The 14,381-nt window shown below is 49.8% G+C and overlaps 1 protein-coding gene across 2 annotated transcripts in view; it reads right to left on the bottom strand.

Annotated features, from left to right (window-relative positions):
- Positions 1-14,381, bottom strand: part of HOMER2 (homer scaffold protein 2) — a 100,129-nt gene that overhangs the window by 18,941 nt on the left and 66,807 nt on the right. For both annotated transcript variants that reach the window (XM_047846807.1, XM_047846806.1), the window contains exons 3-4: positions 13,893-14,024; positions 648-740 (exon numbers count right to left, since the gene is read on the bottom strand). In XM_047846807.1, the coding sequence (XP_047702763.1) occupies positions 648-740; positions 13,893-14,024 (225 nt within the window). The remainder of the gene's footprint in view (positions 1-647; positions 741-13,892; positions 14,025-14,381) is intronic.

A 14,381-nucleotide genomic window follows, 5' to 3' on the forward strand; every position in this document is an offset into this window, starting at 1 on the left:
CAGGCTCTGAGCTGTCAGCCCAGAGCACAACATGGGGCTCGAACCCACGAACCGCGAGAGCATGACCTGAGCCGAAGTCAGACGCTCAACCGACTGAGGCACCCAGGCGCCCCAATCGTCACACTTTTAAGTAGACAGACAACTCAATTTCTGGCAAAGCCGTATCTCCTTTGCTAAACCAGAGCCGTCGGAATACCATCTCCCATCTGACTTTGTTAAAACAGAGAAGCAGAGACAAGGGTTCTCCGGCATCAGCCAAGTTTTCTCTCTTGTGGGCATGAGGTACCCACCGGTATTGTCACTGCACATCGTTCACGCAGACTCGCCCCCCAGCACTGAAGGGAAACACAGTGCTTTGCCTCTGGTATTTAAACACAATGACAAAGAATGCCTCCTAGGGGCCAGAGGCATGCGGTAATTCTAACCTCATCTAGTGCTTTCCGTCAAAAATACATCAGCACATCTGGAAAACTCAAGACTCTCAGAGAAACACGTCCTCACACCTCAGTGCGAGCAGGCTAAGAGTGGAAAAAGCCTTCACAACGCCCCTAATGCCGGAAGTCCCTACTTCTCGTCACAAGTGACAAGGAACAAAGAGGCTCAATTACTGATCACACTCAGATTTATTTTGTGGACAAATCACTTACTTGGGAATGATTGCTCGAAGTCTCCGTTTTCTCCTGGGACTTGTCTCTGGCTAGTCTGGCGGCTTCTTTCACCTCCTGGAATTTCTCTGCAAACTGAACGTGAACAGGAGTTACTGAGGTTGTTCTCAACCTTACACACAGCTGGTCTCCAGGACCCACCTTCGGGACTTTGCATTCATTTCAAGTCAATAAAATCTGTATAAATCCAGAAGAATAATTTTATTCAAGACTAAAAATAAATGATACAAGGAATGCCTCTTCCAGTAACCTCCCGGCCTAGGTCAGATCGGAATCATTTTCTAAGCTGCTGAAGCCAGTTTGATACTGAAGTATTGGGACATTTGGGTGGCTCAGTTGGTTAAGCATATATGACTTTGGCTCAGGTCATGATCTCGCGGTCTGTGGGTTCAAGCCCTGCGTCGGGCTCCGTGTTGACAGCTCAGAGCCTGGAGCCTGCTTCCAATTCTACATCTTCCTCTCTGCCCCTCCCCTGCTCAATTCACCTCTATCAAAAGACCTGAAAGGTCCAAGAACTTGTACGATATGATGGAAACGAAGAAGAAGATCCAGTGAGTTGGGGAGAAGGAACTGGTCTAGACTTTAAAACTTGAAGCCGTAAAACAGCAAAATGCAAAAAACAGCACAAGTCAACATGCAGCATATGATCGAATCCTGCCCTGAACAGACCATCCGTGGAAGACTTACAGGGAGGCAAATGAAGAAATGGGAAAAGAGACTGGATTTAAATGACATCAAGGAATTACTCATTTTACTAGACATGCCCGTGATGTCATGGTTATGAGGGAAAATGTCATTATTTTTTTAGAGATAAATCCTAAAATGTCTGGATGTCTGCAACGTACTTCAGCAACAATCATATAGACGAAGGGGGCGCCTGGCTGGCTCAGTCGGTTAAGCGCCCAAATTCAGCTCAGGTCACGATCTCGCAGTCCGTGGGTTCCAGCCCCGCGTTGGGCTCTGTGCTAACAGCTCGGAGCCTGGAGCCTGCTTCAGATTCTGTGTCTCCCTCTCTCTGCTCCTCCCCTGTTCACACTCTGTCTCTGTCTCTCTCTCTCTCAAAAATAAACATTAAAAAAATTTTCTTTAAATAGATGAAGAAATCTGGCAAAACAAGGGTTAACTCTGGTGACGTGTATATGGTGTTTTTTATCCTATGCTCTCTACTTTTAAAAAATGTTTTAATATTTTCATAATAAAAAATTTCTTACAATGCCAGAGCAATCAAATCAATCACTGGCTTATAGTCACTGACAAGGCAACTGATTTTAATTAGCAAATACATTGTTCAAGCAGAGAACGTTCTGTGATAAAGCTGGCATTACAAAGCAAGAGAGAGCTAAATGTGCTTGCTGCAAAACACAAAGAGCTAGCAAGTTGCAAGGCTGCGAGGTGGCTTCTGCTGAGAACACGTTAATTTCGGAGCACAGGCTACTCTGGGAGCATGTTTACAACGCAGGCAGCAGTGGCCCGCTTGGGAAAACCTTGCCAGATGACAGACACTGTGAACAAAGCACCCTGGCTGAAGCAGGAAAGGACAGCCCTTCTGTGCTGGCCGATGTTGCTCCCGCAGGACCATAAATAAAGCCCAGCCACGGGGCTTCATATTTAACCATCCCAGAGCAATCAGAGGAAAATCACATTACTTGTTTAAAATATGTGAGGTCCGGGGGCGCCTGGGTGGCTCAGCTGGTTAAGCATCCATCCGACTTCGGCTCAGGTCATGCATGATCTTACGGTTTGTGAGTTTGAGCCCCGCGTCGGGCTCTGTGCTGACACCTCAGAGCCTGGAGCCTGCTTCGGATTCTGTGTCTCCCTCTCTCTCTGCCCCTCCCCCGCTAGTGCTCTGTCTCTCAAAAATAAACATTAAAAAAAGAGAAAAAAAACCATGTGAGGTCCAGCCTGAGACAAAGCCCTCCCCTCCCTGCTTCCTCTGAGGGGACTCTTAAAGTCAAAACATCATGCCAGAACTCCTTGATGGTAGGGTCCATGCCTTTCTCTTAGAATCTACCCAGCACCTGCAGAGAGCAGGCACAAATCAGTTTGTTCAGTGAATGAATGAACTCTGGGTTCCAGACTCACACACCTTCTGGCCACTTGAAAAACAAATCACGTCCAAGGTGCTAGTGGAGCCTGAGAAAGGCACAGCTCTCTTCTGCTAGACCAATGAGCGGATACTCTGCGAGGAACTGCGGTGAGTGTCTGGGGGCATCCTGCCCCATCTGGCCGCCTCCTACGCTTACCCAACTAGATGGGACATCCCTCAGAATATGAGCGTTATCCCAGAAGAGATTTTGTGTAGGCACCATAAAGACCTTTCAATCCTATTAAGACGTTAAAAGATTCAATTTTTTAATTTTTTTAGCGGTTATTTATTTTTGAGAGCGAGTGGGCATGAGTGGGGGAGGGGCAGAGAGTGAGGGAGACACAGACTCCGAAGCAGGCTCCAGGCTCTGAGCTGTCAGCACAGAGCCCAACGTGGGGCTCGAACCCATGAACCAGGAGATCATGACCTGAGCCGAATGAAGTCGGACGCCTAAGGGACCGAGCCACCCAGGCACCCCTCAGAGATTCTATTTTCGAAACGCATCATTTTAAGTGCTTTTGTCCAGTATCCATTAAAAGTCAAATGTGATGTGAAGAAAACTGTTCCCAACAGACAGCCCTGCCGGGTCTCGCCCGTGCTGCACTCAGTAAGGAGGGGGACGCCTCTCTCCCTACAAGCAGGCCGATGTTCTGCCGGGCTCCCAAACCAAATGGGCACTCTTTCTCACGGATCCTTTCTTGTCTCTGTCTTGTCTCTGCCCCTTGTCTCACGGGAAGCTGTTTTTAAACTAGACTGGAAATGTCATTAGCCAGCGTCATGCTCATTCAGTCAAAAACACATGGTCCAAGCAGCACTCAGCCCTTCGGTGAAGAGGTACCCCTCCCCCCCCCCCCCCCCCACCGCCACCGCGTGCGAGCTGGGCCCTGCAGGAAGCTGGGCGCTGAGGCATGTATACTCATATACTCATATACTCAGATATACTCATATAGTCATATACTCAGATATACTCAGATATACTCATATACTCATATTCAGATACACTCATATACTCAGGTATACTCATATACTCATATATTCAGATATACTCATACACTCATATACTCAGATATACTCATATACTCAGATATACTCAGATATCTGGTGCAGCTACCAGAAACCGCTCTGCCTCCCAGGAGGCCAAGAGCTGAGTAACAGAAGTCAGTGGCAACCAAGTCAGTATACAAAGTTCTTCCAGGCTTTGACAGAACAAGTCACTTCTGGATGAGTTCGGGGCCTCCATTCGCTCTGTCTCTAACATCCCTAACTGGTGAAGACCTTAGCTCTGCTCTTGGAGACTCTCAGCCTAAGGCGCAAACCTTCCATTCCAGTGGCGGCTTCTTTCTTTGTCCCCTGACACCCATCATGGCGGCCCCTCAGTGGTCCCACAGTCGCTGCCTTGGGTAGGCGTACTTACCCCCCACTTCCCCTGGGCCCTGAGCACAACCATATCTACATGTGAAGGAGTGGAATGGCTTCTTAACACACGTTCTCTCTTCTGGTTCCCCCCCACCATTCTGTACGACGGGATAGCTCTACAATGTTCCGATGAGAAAATGCAGCCTTAGGGAGGCTGGTTAAAGCCCGGGGTCACACGGCTAGTTATGATAAACCTGAACTTGGACGCAGATCTGTCTTCCACACACCCAGTGAGCTTCCTGTGCCAACAAGAATGCCAAGAGTCTTGCCCAAGGCAGTTGCTGAATACTTAACTGATTAGGTTTTCCACTTGCAGAGAGAAGCTCCATTACCTTAAGATGTAAAACACGGTTGTAGACACTCCCTCTTTAAAAGAAAATTACTGGGGCGCCTGAGTGGCTCAGTCGGTTGACCATCTGACTTCGGCTCAGGTCAGGATCTCGTGGTTCGTGAGTTCGAGCCCCGTGTCGGGCTCTGTGCTGACAGCTCAGAGGCCTGGAGCCTGCTTCAGGTTCTGTGTCTCCCTCTCTCTCTGCCCCTCCCCTGCCCACGCACTGTCTCTCTCTCAAGAATAAATAAACATTAAAAAAAAAAAGCCTTTAAAAAATTACTTCTAAAAGCTTCAACTCAAAACAGGCCACGGGGACCTTTAAGGCAAAGACGAGGCTTGAGGCACAGAATGCCAGATATGGAGTGGGGAGCCCCTGGCCAGTCCCGATTTTGCAGCTCTCCTCCGCTACACTGATGGGCAGCTCTCCTTCTCAGTTATAAAAGGGAGAGCACGAACACATACACCAAAACACACAACCGCAAAGGGACTGCGGGATGAGGGTGCCGTTATAAATAACAACAGCCAGGGGCGCCTGGGGGGCGCTCAGTCGGTTGAGCGTCCGACTTCAGCTCAGGTCATGATCTCGAGGTTCATGAGTTCGAGCCCCTTCTCGGGCTCTGTGCTGACAGCTCAGAAGAGCCTGGAACCTGCTTCAGATTCTGTGTCTCCTTCTCTCTCTGCCCCTCCCCCACTTGTACTCTCTCTCTCAAAAGTAAATAAACATTAAAAAATTTTTAAAAAGATCATAACAGCCTAGAACATCTCAGAAAAAGAAAAAGAAGGACACCTATTCTTGGCTTCATGGGGATAAGAGGAGAGCAGCTGGAATGTCTCGTCTGGCCGTGCACTCCCAGCGACCCTTAGGCGCTCAGTATCCACATGGGGACACGTGGGTTTCGTAACCGCCAAGGTCACCCTGAGACTGAACACAGGCCATCTGACACCAGCACTGGACACTACAGCGTCCTAAGACTTACCTGCTTAACTGCCAGCTTGGGTGAGCTGCTCAGTTCCGGCCCTCGTCAGCCTTTCAGATGCAGGGAGATGAGCCACTCTGAACCTCGGTTTCCTCATCTATAAAATGTGGGCAATAACACTACCTCCATGGGTCACTGGAGAAAAAGGACAGGGCCTTGCTGGGCATGTGACAGGGGTTCAAACAGGGAACTGTGGCATCTCTGGCCTCGATCTGACTAGTCTCTTCAAGTAAAATAGAAGCGAGAGCCTTGAAACCATGAACGTTAGTAAAGGAGTGCCGAAACAGGGTGAATTCATTCATTCAGAACTAGGAAGTGCTGATCTCTATGTACCTGGGACTGTGCCGGGGACACTGAAATACCTAAGATTTGGTTTCTGTCCTCAGAGAAACTCTGAGTTTTTGGAGGATTTTGTTTTACGTTCAAATGGGTGAGGAAAAAAAAGGAAATTTCACAAAGTAAGCCTAAAATGCAACCAAGTAGGATCCCTATAGGATCAATTTGGAACAAAAATAATCATTGTAGGGGCGGTGCCTGGGTGGCTCAGTCGGTTAGGCGTCTGACTTCGGCTCAGGTCATGATCTTGCGGCTCGTGGGTTTGAGCCCCATATCGGGTTCTGTGCTGACTGACAGCTCAGAGCCTGGAGCCTGCTTCAGATTCTGTGTCTCCCTCTCTGTCTGCCCCTCCCCTGCTCACACTCTGTGTCTCTCTCTCTCTCTCTCAAAATAAATAAACATTAAATTTAAAAAAATTTAATAAGTAATCATCTTAAAAGATGTGTTATCAGTAGCCGCGTGAGGGAAACAGGCCCTACCTCTTACATAAACATCATCTTGTGACAAACGAGGAATCGATACACTGATAGGGAAGGTTACCCCACAGAGATGGAGTGACACAACATTAGTAAACAGGGGAAATGAATTTAAACCTTTACTACAAGCAAGTGGCATGATACATGATCAGTGAGGTAACGGGGTCGGGATATTTTTAAAAAATCTGGATGCAAACAGAATTGAACGTTCACCAAACTTCTGCTTGAGGGGTAAGAAGGTAATGTTCTCAACTTGGAAGAAATAAAAGAGAATCACAGAAGAGACAGATTTGTCTAAAAAAAAACAGGCGAAAGCTTTGCAGCAGAAAAGGGGAAGAAAAACTAAATCAGAAGGGAAACAAATGCCTGGGGGGGAATATCCGCTGCTAGGCTGGTATCACAGAGAAGGGGCCATTATCTTTAGTAGAGGAAGTTCGTACACACTGAAAAGGAAACCGTGAAAACCCCAGTAGATAAACAGCAAAATGCACAAATATAAAACACAGTAAGTAAGCAATTGATAAAAACAATTGTTCAGTCCCACTGGAAATGCAAATCAAAACAATGAGGTACTATTCTTTGCTTGCTAAATTAGCAAACAGTAAATACAGTTACAATACCCAGGGCGGGCAAGACATTTCCAGATCATCAGTGAAAACAGCGTTCATACCCCTTGACCTAAGTGATATCACTTCAGGGAAACTACTCTATGAAAATAATTGAGAACGTGAAAAAAAAAAGGCTTCAATACAAAGATGTTAATCCTAGCATTATCTACAATAATGGAAACTTAGAAGCAACCAAGGAGCCAGGGGATTGTCCACCGGTGAAAAATCTTATCTCCGAGGCTTAAGTTTTCTAATATTCCTCCTTACTATAAAAAAGAACACGCAGGGCGCCTGGGTGGCTCAGTCGGTTGAGCATCCAACTTCAGCCCAACTCATGATCTCACAGTTCATGAGTTCGCGCCCCGTGTCGGGCTCTGGGCTGACAGCTCAGAGGCTGGAGCCTCCTTCGGATTCTGTGTCTCCCTCTTTCCCCCTCCCCCGCTCACGCTCGATCTCTCCCTAAGATAAACATTTAAAAAACAAAAAAGCACAAGCTTCTGAATGTAGAAAGTACAGTTTAGAAAAAAATATTCTTCAAACCTATGGTCCCACCACCACATAAACTTCCAATATTTTCCTATCTCTATGTATGCATCCATTACACACATTTATCTTTGAAACAGAATGATATGGTACACCTCGTTTTATAGCCACTTTTGAAATTAACAGGACATTAATATTCCCATGCAATTATATGCTTTTCTATTACCGCATGTGAATTGCTATGCAGTATCTTGCCCTGAAGGATATACTGGAATGTATTTCACCTAATTTCTTACTGTTGGACATTTGGCTGGTGTCTTGGTTTTTTGCTTTTGCCGTTATAAATGATATTTCAGGTCAAATTCTTAAAGCTCAATCTCTGTACTCAGTTATAATTATTTCCTTAGAATAAAAGCCAGTTAATGAAACCAGTGGATCAAAGGATATTCCAAGCATAAAGCTTTCTAAAATGTATGCCAAATTCTCACGTCTTTACTTGTTAGGATAATTTTCTGAAGTTTTTAAAAAAATTTTAAATGTTTTTTATTTATTTTTGACAGAGAGAGAGAGAGAGAGAGAGAGAGAGAGAGAGAGAATATGAATGGGGGAGGGGCAGAGAGAGAGGGAGACCCAGAATCTGAAGCAGGCTCCAGGCTCCGAGCTGTCAGCACAGAGCCTGACAGGGGGCTCAAACCCACGAACCGGGAAATCATGACCTGAGCCGAAGTTGGACGCTTAACCAACTGAGCCACCCAGGAGCCCCTTAAAATTAAAACAAATTTTTAGTGTTTATTTATTTTTGAGAGAGAGGGAGACAGAGCACAAGTGGAAGAGGGGCAGAGAGAGAGAGGGAGACACAGAATCCGAAGCAGGCTCCAGGCTCCAAGCTGTCAGCACAGAGCCCGACGCGGGGCTCAAACTCATGAGCCGTAAGATCATGACCTGAGCCGAAATTGGACGCTCAACCAACCGAGCCACCCAGGTGCTTCATCATTTTCTGCAGTTTTTAAACTTGCAGTAATAGTTTTTTAAAAGTTAAAATCATCATCTTTTTCATCATTATCCTGCTAGAAAATGAAAGACTATTATCTTATTTGTGGCTTTTTTGGTTTTTTGGCCTTGGCCAGTGAAGACTCTGTGACAGACACTATTTGCTCCATTCAAAATCCATTTCTTGTTTTCTCTTGGCTTAACAAAATCTCAAATTTGACTGGAGCAGGAAATTTCCAAGGTGAGAGAGAATGAGAACCACTCTGAGCTGGCCATAGTGACCTACTTCTTCTTCTTTTTTTTTTCCCCTGTGGGAAGGTGGCCCAGGGACTGACAGTTGGACCCAAGGAGAAGTCTGCCAAAGGACCTCACAGGGAAGTTCCTGTAGCACCACCTTCTACCTTCCCCTCTTACGATGAATGCAGATGTGATGGATAGAGCTTGAGAAGCCATATTAGCATCGTGAGGAAAATGCCAATAAAAGAAACAAACATGCAGAGCTCTCACACCCAATATCGTGGGGCCACTGCATCCTGCTGGCAACTGTCTGCCTTAGGACTTCTCTTCTGTGTGTAAAGAAGAACTCTATTTGTTTCAGCCTTGTGACTAGTTCCCTATTACTTGCAGCCAAAGGCATTCTCACCAAAACATCAAAAGAATGAATGACTACTATCTCCTACTTTAAAACAACTGCCCTTAAATCAGAAAGGTGGCAGACAGAGCAATGTTCTTACAACTACACAGACTTAAGTGAACATAAGGATACAAATATGAATTACAGATGAAATAATTAAAATGGGTCAAGAGCAAATGTTCTGCGTGCGTGTGTGTGTGTGTGTGTGTGTGTGTGTGTGTGTGTGTGTGTGTCAGGGTTCAGACGAATCAATCGCAGGGCACAAGCAACCCCACCCTGGGTCACCGCCTTCGTGGCAGGAAGTGCTTCCTTCTGTCTGGGATAAATGACACCAAACTCAGAGCCAAACTCAGAAGACTGACATCTAAGGTCAGATACCAGAAAGAATCTAAACTCTTGCAAGTGGCTCACTTTTACATTTGGGTTTCCTTCCTTTTTGTCTCTTTTCCAAAGCTCCTCCTTTTAGCAGAATGTGCACATCCCCTTTAACGTTCAGTAGGCCGCCATCACGTCCCCTCGGGTGGGTGGACAGCCGAGTCCCAGCTTACCTCTGGGACTACACAGCTGCTATTATTTTTGGAAAGCCTGTCTAAAGAGCAGAAAGTGTCCCTGTAGGACTTTTGGGACCGTGGTGTAAAGTGGCCCTTATAATGGGAACAGTGGAGACCAAGGTTTCTATTTTCCTTCCGGGGGGTAGAGAGAGACGTGCGTAGAAAGTGTTCTCAAATGAAAATAGCCACGCTGCTGTTCCTTTTTCTAGCCTAGTTATAGGGTTTGATTACAAATTCCTGTCTCAGGACTGTGGGTGGTTGCTCTGTGGAGTCAGAAATACTCGGCCACAGCTGTCCCCTCAGGTCCAAGTTCCTTTCTGCTAGCTAATTGCCACTTGTCGAGACCTCCAGCCGCACTTCATGGTAATTTATCCGTGTGTGGTTAATCGTTCCCTTCACAGGGAAGGGGAAAAGTTGGCTTGAAACATTCTGAACAAAGGAGACATCCGAGGGCTTCTTTGATAAGCCTCTGTGACAAGGGCAGGTCACAGTCACAGAGCCGAGACTCTGCTAGCAGAAGAGACCAAGTGACTCGGGAAGACCAGACACTCCTCCTTAATGACAGGACGTTTTCTTCTGCCTGGGAAGGATGCAAAGTGGCCGAGCGTGAAGGCAGGCATGGCTTGAGGTCCCCCCAGGTCTCGGCGGACAAAGAAGTGAACTTTCACAACTTGTTCTGATTTTTGAGTTCTCCCTTCCTTCGATTCTTTCCGTTAAACTCTCTCCTGTTTATCCTTCCTAGCAACTCTGATTCCTCCAAAGATTGAAGAAGTTGTTCCAGGCAGCTGAGAGGGATTCTGCCTGGGCTTCCAGAAGGCCTGGAGCCTCGGGCGGGGTCAGGGACACACGGCCTCAAGGCCCCGCCAACGCCCTGCCTCCCACAGGAGCCTCCCCGTATCGCTGCGTCCCCAGGGGTCTGAGGACCCCAGCGGGTGTGGGAAGGGGGCATGGGGGGCAGGGCAGGGGCTGCTCCCAACTCCCCCACCCCGCCTCCTCCGGGCAACCGTGGTGCCCACCCCAGACAGGAGTTCTGGAATCATTCATTCACCAAACCACGATCATACTTGCTTCCAATTCACAAAAATCCTCTCTGATCCTCACAGCCCCTCTTCTTCCTCGTTTCAGAAAATGACAGCTCTGTCCATCCGTCCATGTGCCCGCCCTCATCCCAGAGCCCCTGCCTCCCACGTCCACTCACTCAGGTCCTCGCCATCTCCGTTCTGGACCAGAACAACCCCGTCTCCCTCAACACTGGAAAGATCTGCCTGCGGTGCGGATCCGACCATTTTCATTCTTGGCTTGAAACCCTTCGTAGGCTGCGGTTTCACATCTGCGCCGGCCTCTACCAGCCCAGCCCACCCCCAAAGCCGCACGCCGCAGGACCAGCCCCCGGCACACGCTGTCATGGGGTTTTCCATGTGGGTCCCGTGATGTGGACGATGATGGAAAAGGAAAATCCTCCCTGTGGGCACGAGCTGGAGTGTTTCCTTGTCCGGTGTGCACGGGGCAGGTCGCCTGGAGTCGGGTCTACACTGAACCCTGGGGAAATGGTGAGGGGCCTCGCTGCCTGGGTAGGGACTTGGAAGAAACAAAGTGGGAAGCTTAGTGACAAAGATGTGGGAACGGCTACATCAGTGGAACCCAGTGAGCCCAGAGGGAACCCAAGTCTGAAAGATTCATATTCTGCATGAATGGCTGCAACTGGCTGAAAGCCTGTGCCCCCCTCAAATTCTTACGTTGAGGTCCTAACCCCCAATGTGATGGATTAGGAGGTGGGGCCACTGAGAGGTGATGAGGTCATGAGGGTGGCTCCCTCATAAAAGGGATTAGTACCTTTATAAGAGACCCCACTGATTGGGGTGCCGGGGTGACTCAGTTGGTCCAGCGTCTGACTTCAGCTCAGTTTATGATCCTGCGGTTTGTGGGTTCGAGCCCCGTGTTGGGCTCTGTGCTGACAGCTTGGAGCCTGGAGCCTGCTTCCAATTCTGTGTCTCCCTCTCTCGCTCTGCCCCTCCCCCACTTGTGCTCTGTCTCTCTGTCTCTCTCTCTCTCAAATAAAAACACTAAAGAAGAAGTTATTAAGAGACCCCATAGAGCTCTCTTGCTCTCTTTGGGCCACGTGAGAGCACAGTAAGAAGTTGCCAGGATACAACCAGAAAGAGGACCTACCCCTGAACCTGACCGTGCCGGCATCCCGATCTCAGACCTCCGGCCTCCAGAGCTCCAAGAAGTCAGCTTCTGTTGCCTGTAAGCCACCCCAACACGTGGCATTTTGCTTTAACAGCCTGAACAGACTATGCTCTTCCAAAGTCCCCACCTTCACACCAGAGAGAATCCTTAAAACCAGACGCCCCACCCTGGTCCTGCAGGCAGCCCAGTGCTCGCCCAAAAGGCTTGCCAACACACTCGCCGGGCACCAGAGAGAGAGGCCCCTCGCGACCTAGATGACCCATACCCCTGCTCTCCAGGGCCGCCCCACCCTCTGACCTGCTGAGCACCAACTGCCAACAACAGGGATCCACCCTGAGCCCCCAGATCTGCACCGCGCCCTCAGGCCACCGGCCAGTGGCTCGGTGGAAAGCGGATCGCACGGGGGCCCTTCCTCCGGAGCACTCCTCCTCCCTTGACAGATGCCATGGTCTGTCGTGGGTAGGCCAGCCCCGCCGCCCGGAGGCCTCCTGAAGGTCTCCTGTGCCACACAACACAGCCCGAAACCAGCCAACCCGCTTCTGCGCCGACGAAACGAAGCAGCGTCCTATAACCTTAGGACTGTGGGCCCTCCCGCCTGCTGTGCTGCCTGCGGAAGCACCAGGCTTTCCGGGTGGGAGCACGTGGTGCTTCTCCCCAGAGGCGCAGCATGCGAGTCTGGGGACCAAGGGACATCGCCTCCCACAATGATACCCGATGACCTAGACTCAAGGATTTTCCCTGTGCTTCACAGCCCTGGTGAGCTGGACGTGTTGGGACCCAGCAAAGAATGCTCCTGTGAGCAGGTGGCAAAAAAGAGATGCTCAAAGTGCCACCAGGTCATTTTGGGTCTCTTGGGCTTCTTAGGGAGTGGCGTCCATGTAAGGACCTGGGGATACAGAGGGCCTGGGGTGCCCTCCATCGGGGTCGCATATCTGGCTGGAGGTAGGATGGCTGGGTCTGTGGGCTGCACGCCTCCTTAGAGATGCGTGTGTGTGCCTGAGTGTGCACGTGCGTGTGCCGAGGTGTGCGTGCGTGTGTCCACAGCACACGCACACACGTTGAACAGAGAAGAGGTACAAATCCGTGGGCCCCTGCGGGGCGGCTTCCTGGCTCATCTGAACCTCCTCTGAAAGCTGTCCCCCGTGTACTCAAGAAATCCAAGCATCCCAGTCCATACCAAGTGGCCCTGTCAAGTCCCCCGAACCTGGAATTTTGTCAATGCCTCTGGGGACGGACGGGACCACAGCTCCACGTGCTCAGCGCCTCGCACAGGGTCCGCCCAGCCACAGCTCAATGAATATGCTCACGGCAATGGTCTAGAGAGAAACAACTCCCAGAGCCTAGCCTCCTGAAGCCAGCCTGGCTCCAGCCCTTCCCTTTCAACTCTCCCCCGGGGTTCCCTGAGGCCCTCTGACCTTCCAGTAAGTTCCTGTGTCATGTAAACCAGCCAGTCTCGCTTTCAAGCAATGCGTTCTGAACACGCCCACAGGGCTCCTTCCCCATCCTCCAGGGAAGCCCACTTGCTCACACATCCATCAGCCGGGGAGCCTCTCAGAAGTGGTCAGCTTGTTCCCGCAGACCCTGGGGCTCTCCAAGCCTGTGGTCGGTCACGATGTGCTCCTCAACACCTTCTGACTGTCCACAGAGCGTGTCCTGGGCCCCTTGGAGAATCAAACCTAAGCTACGAATCCTTTCCCCAGAAACCGTGAGACAAAACGCGGTGTGACGCTTTAAGGGGCACAGGGCCTCCAGATTAGGAGCTGTTTGCTAGTGAGTAGTCAGCAGGACCTCCCTCTCCTTAAGGGCTCCAACCAGGGGGTCATTGATGCTGGTGGCCGCCAGGCGCACGCACTCTGGGCACAAGGCCTGGGGTGACACACGGGGAAGGAACCGCCTGCAGAGCGGCGCACTGGGGCTGGGATCTCAGGCTCTGCAGGAGCAGGTGTCCTGTGAGTTTCCTTCTCCAACAACAGCTTCATTTCCAGGGACCTGGGATTTCTAAAAGGTCATCCATCTGGTTGGGCAGCCCTGCGGGGCCAGCCAGGGTGAAATCAAAGGCTGAAGAGGAATCCTGCTCACCAGCAGGGCCACTCAGGCCCTCAGCACCCAGGGACTGGGTGACAGTGTCCGGACGAGGGGACCTCATTACCTTTGTCAGCTGCTGCTCCGAGGAGAACCCCAGGCCGAACACCGTGTTGGCTCTGCTGTCCGCCCACTGCCCAAACTTCTGAGACGTCTTGGTGAAGGTCATGTTGGGTGTGATGGTGCTGTTTATAATCACCTGCAGGAGAAAACCCAGGAGAGCAGGAAGTGAAACACAGAATTCGACACCAACGGAACTCCTTACAAAGTCTTCATCTGGCACGGCTGGTACCTAACGTACGCGTCCCCACTCTGTTCTTTTTGGTCCCGAGTTCCTCCTCTCCTGGCACATTCTGTGCTGAGTCAGATACACAACCATGATAAGGGGTAATTTCAGAGACTTAAAAACAGACCGTCGGGCTAAAATAAGATCGTACAAGTTAGTGGGAGAGAAGTCTGCCCTGAGTGGAGAATAGTTTCCAAAACTGCTGTTTATTTCCTCAAAGCTGCCACGCATCCAACGGCCCTTCGTGGCCAGCCACACCACACACTCTGA

Source organism: Prionailurus viverrinus, unplaced genomic scaffold, assembly GCF_022837055.1.
Source record: "Prionailurus viverrinus isolate Anna unplaced genomic scaffold, UM_Priviv_1.0 scaffold_40, whole genome shotgun sequence".
In the NCBI taxonomy this organism is placed as follows: Eukaryota; Metazoa; Chordata; class Mammalia; order Carnivora; family Felidae; genus Prionailurus; species Prionailurus viverrinus.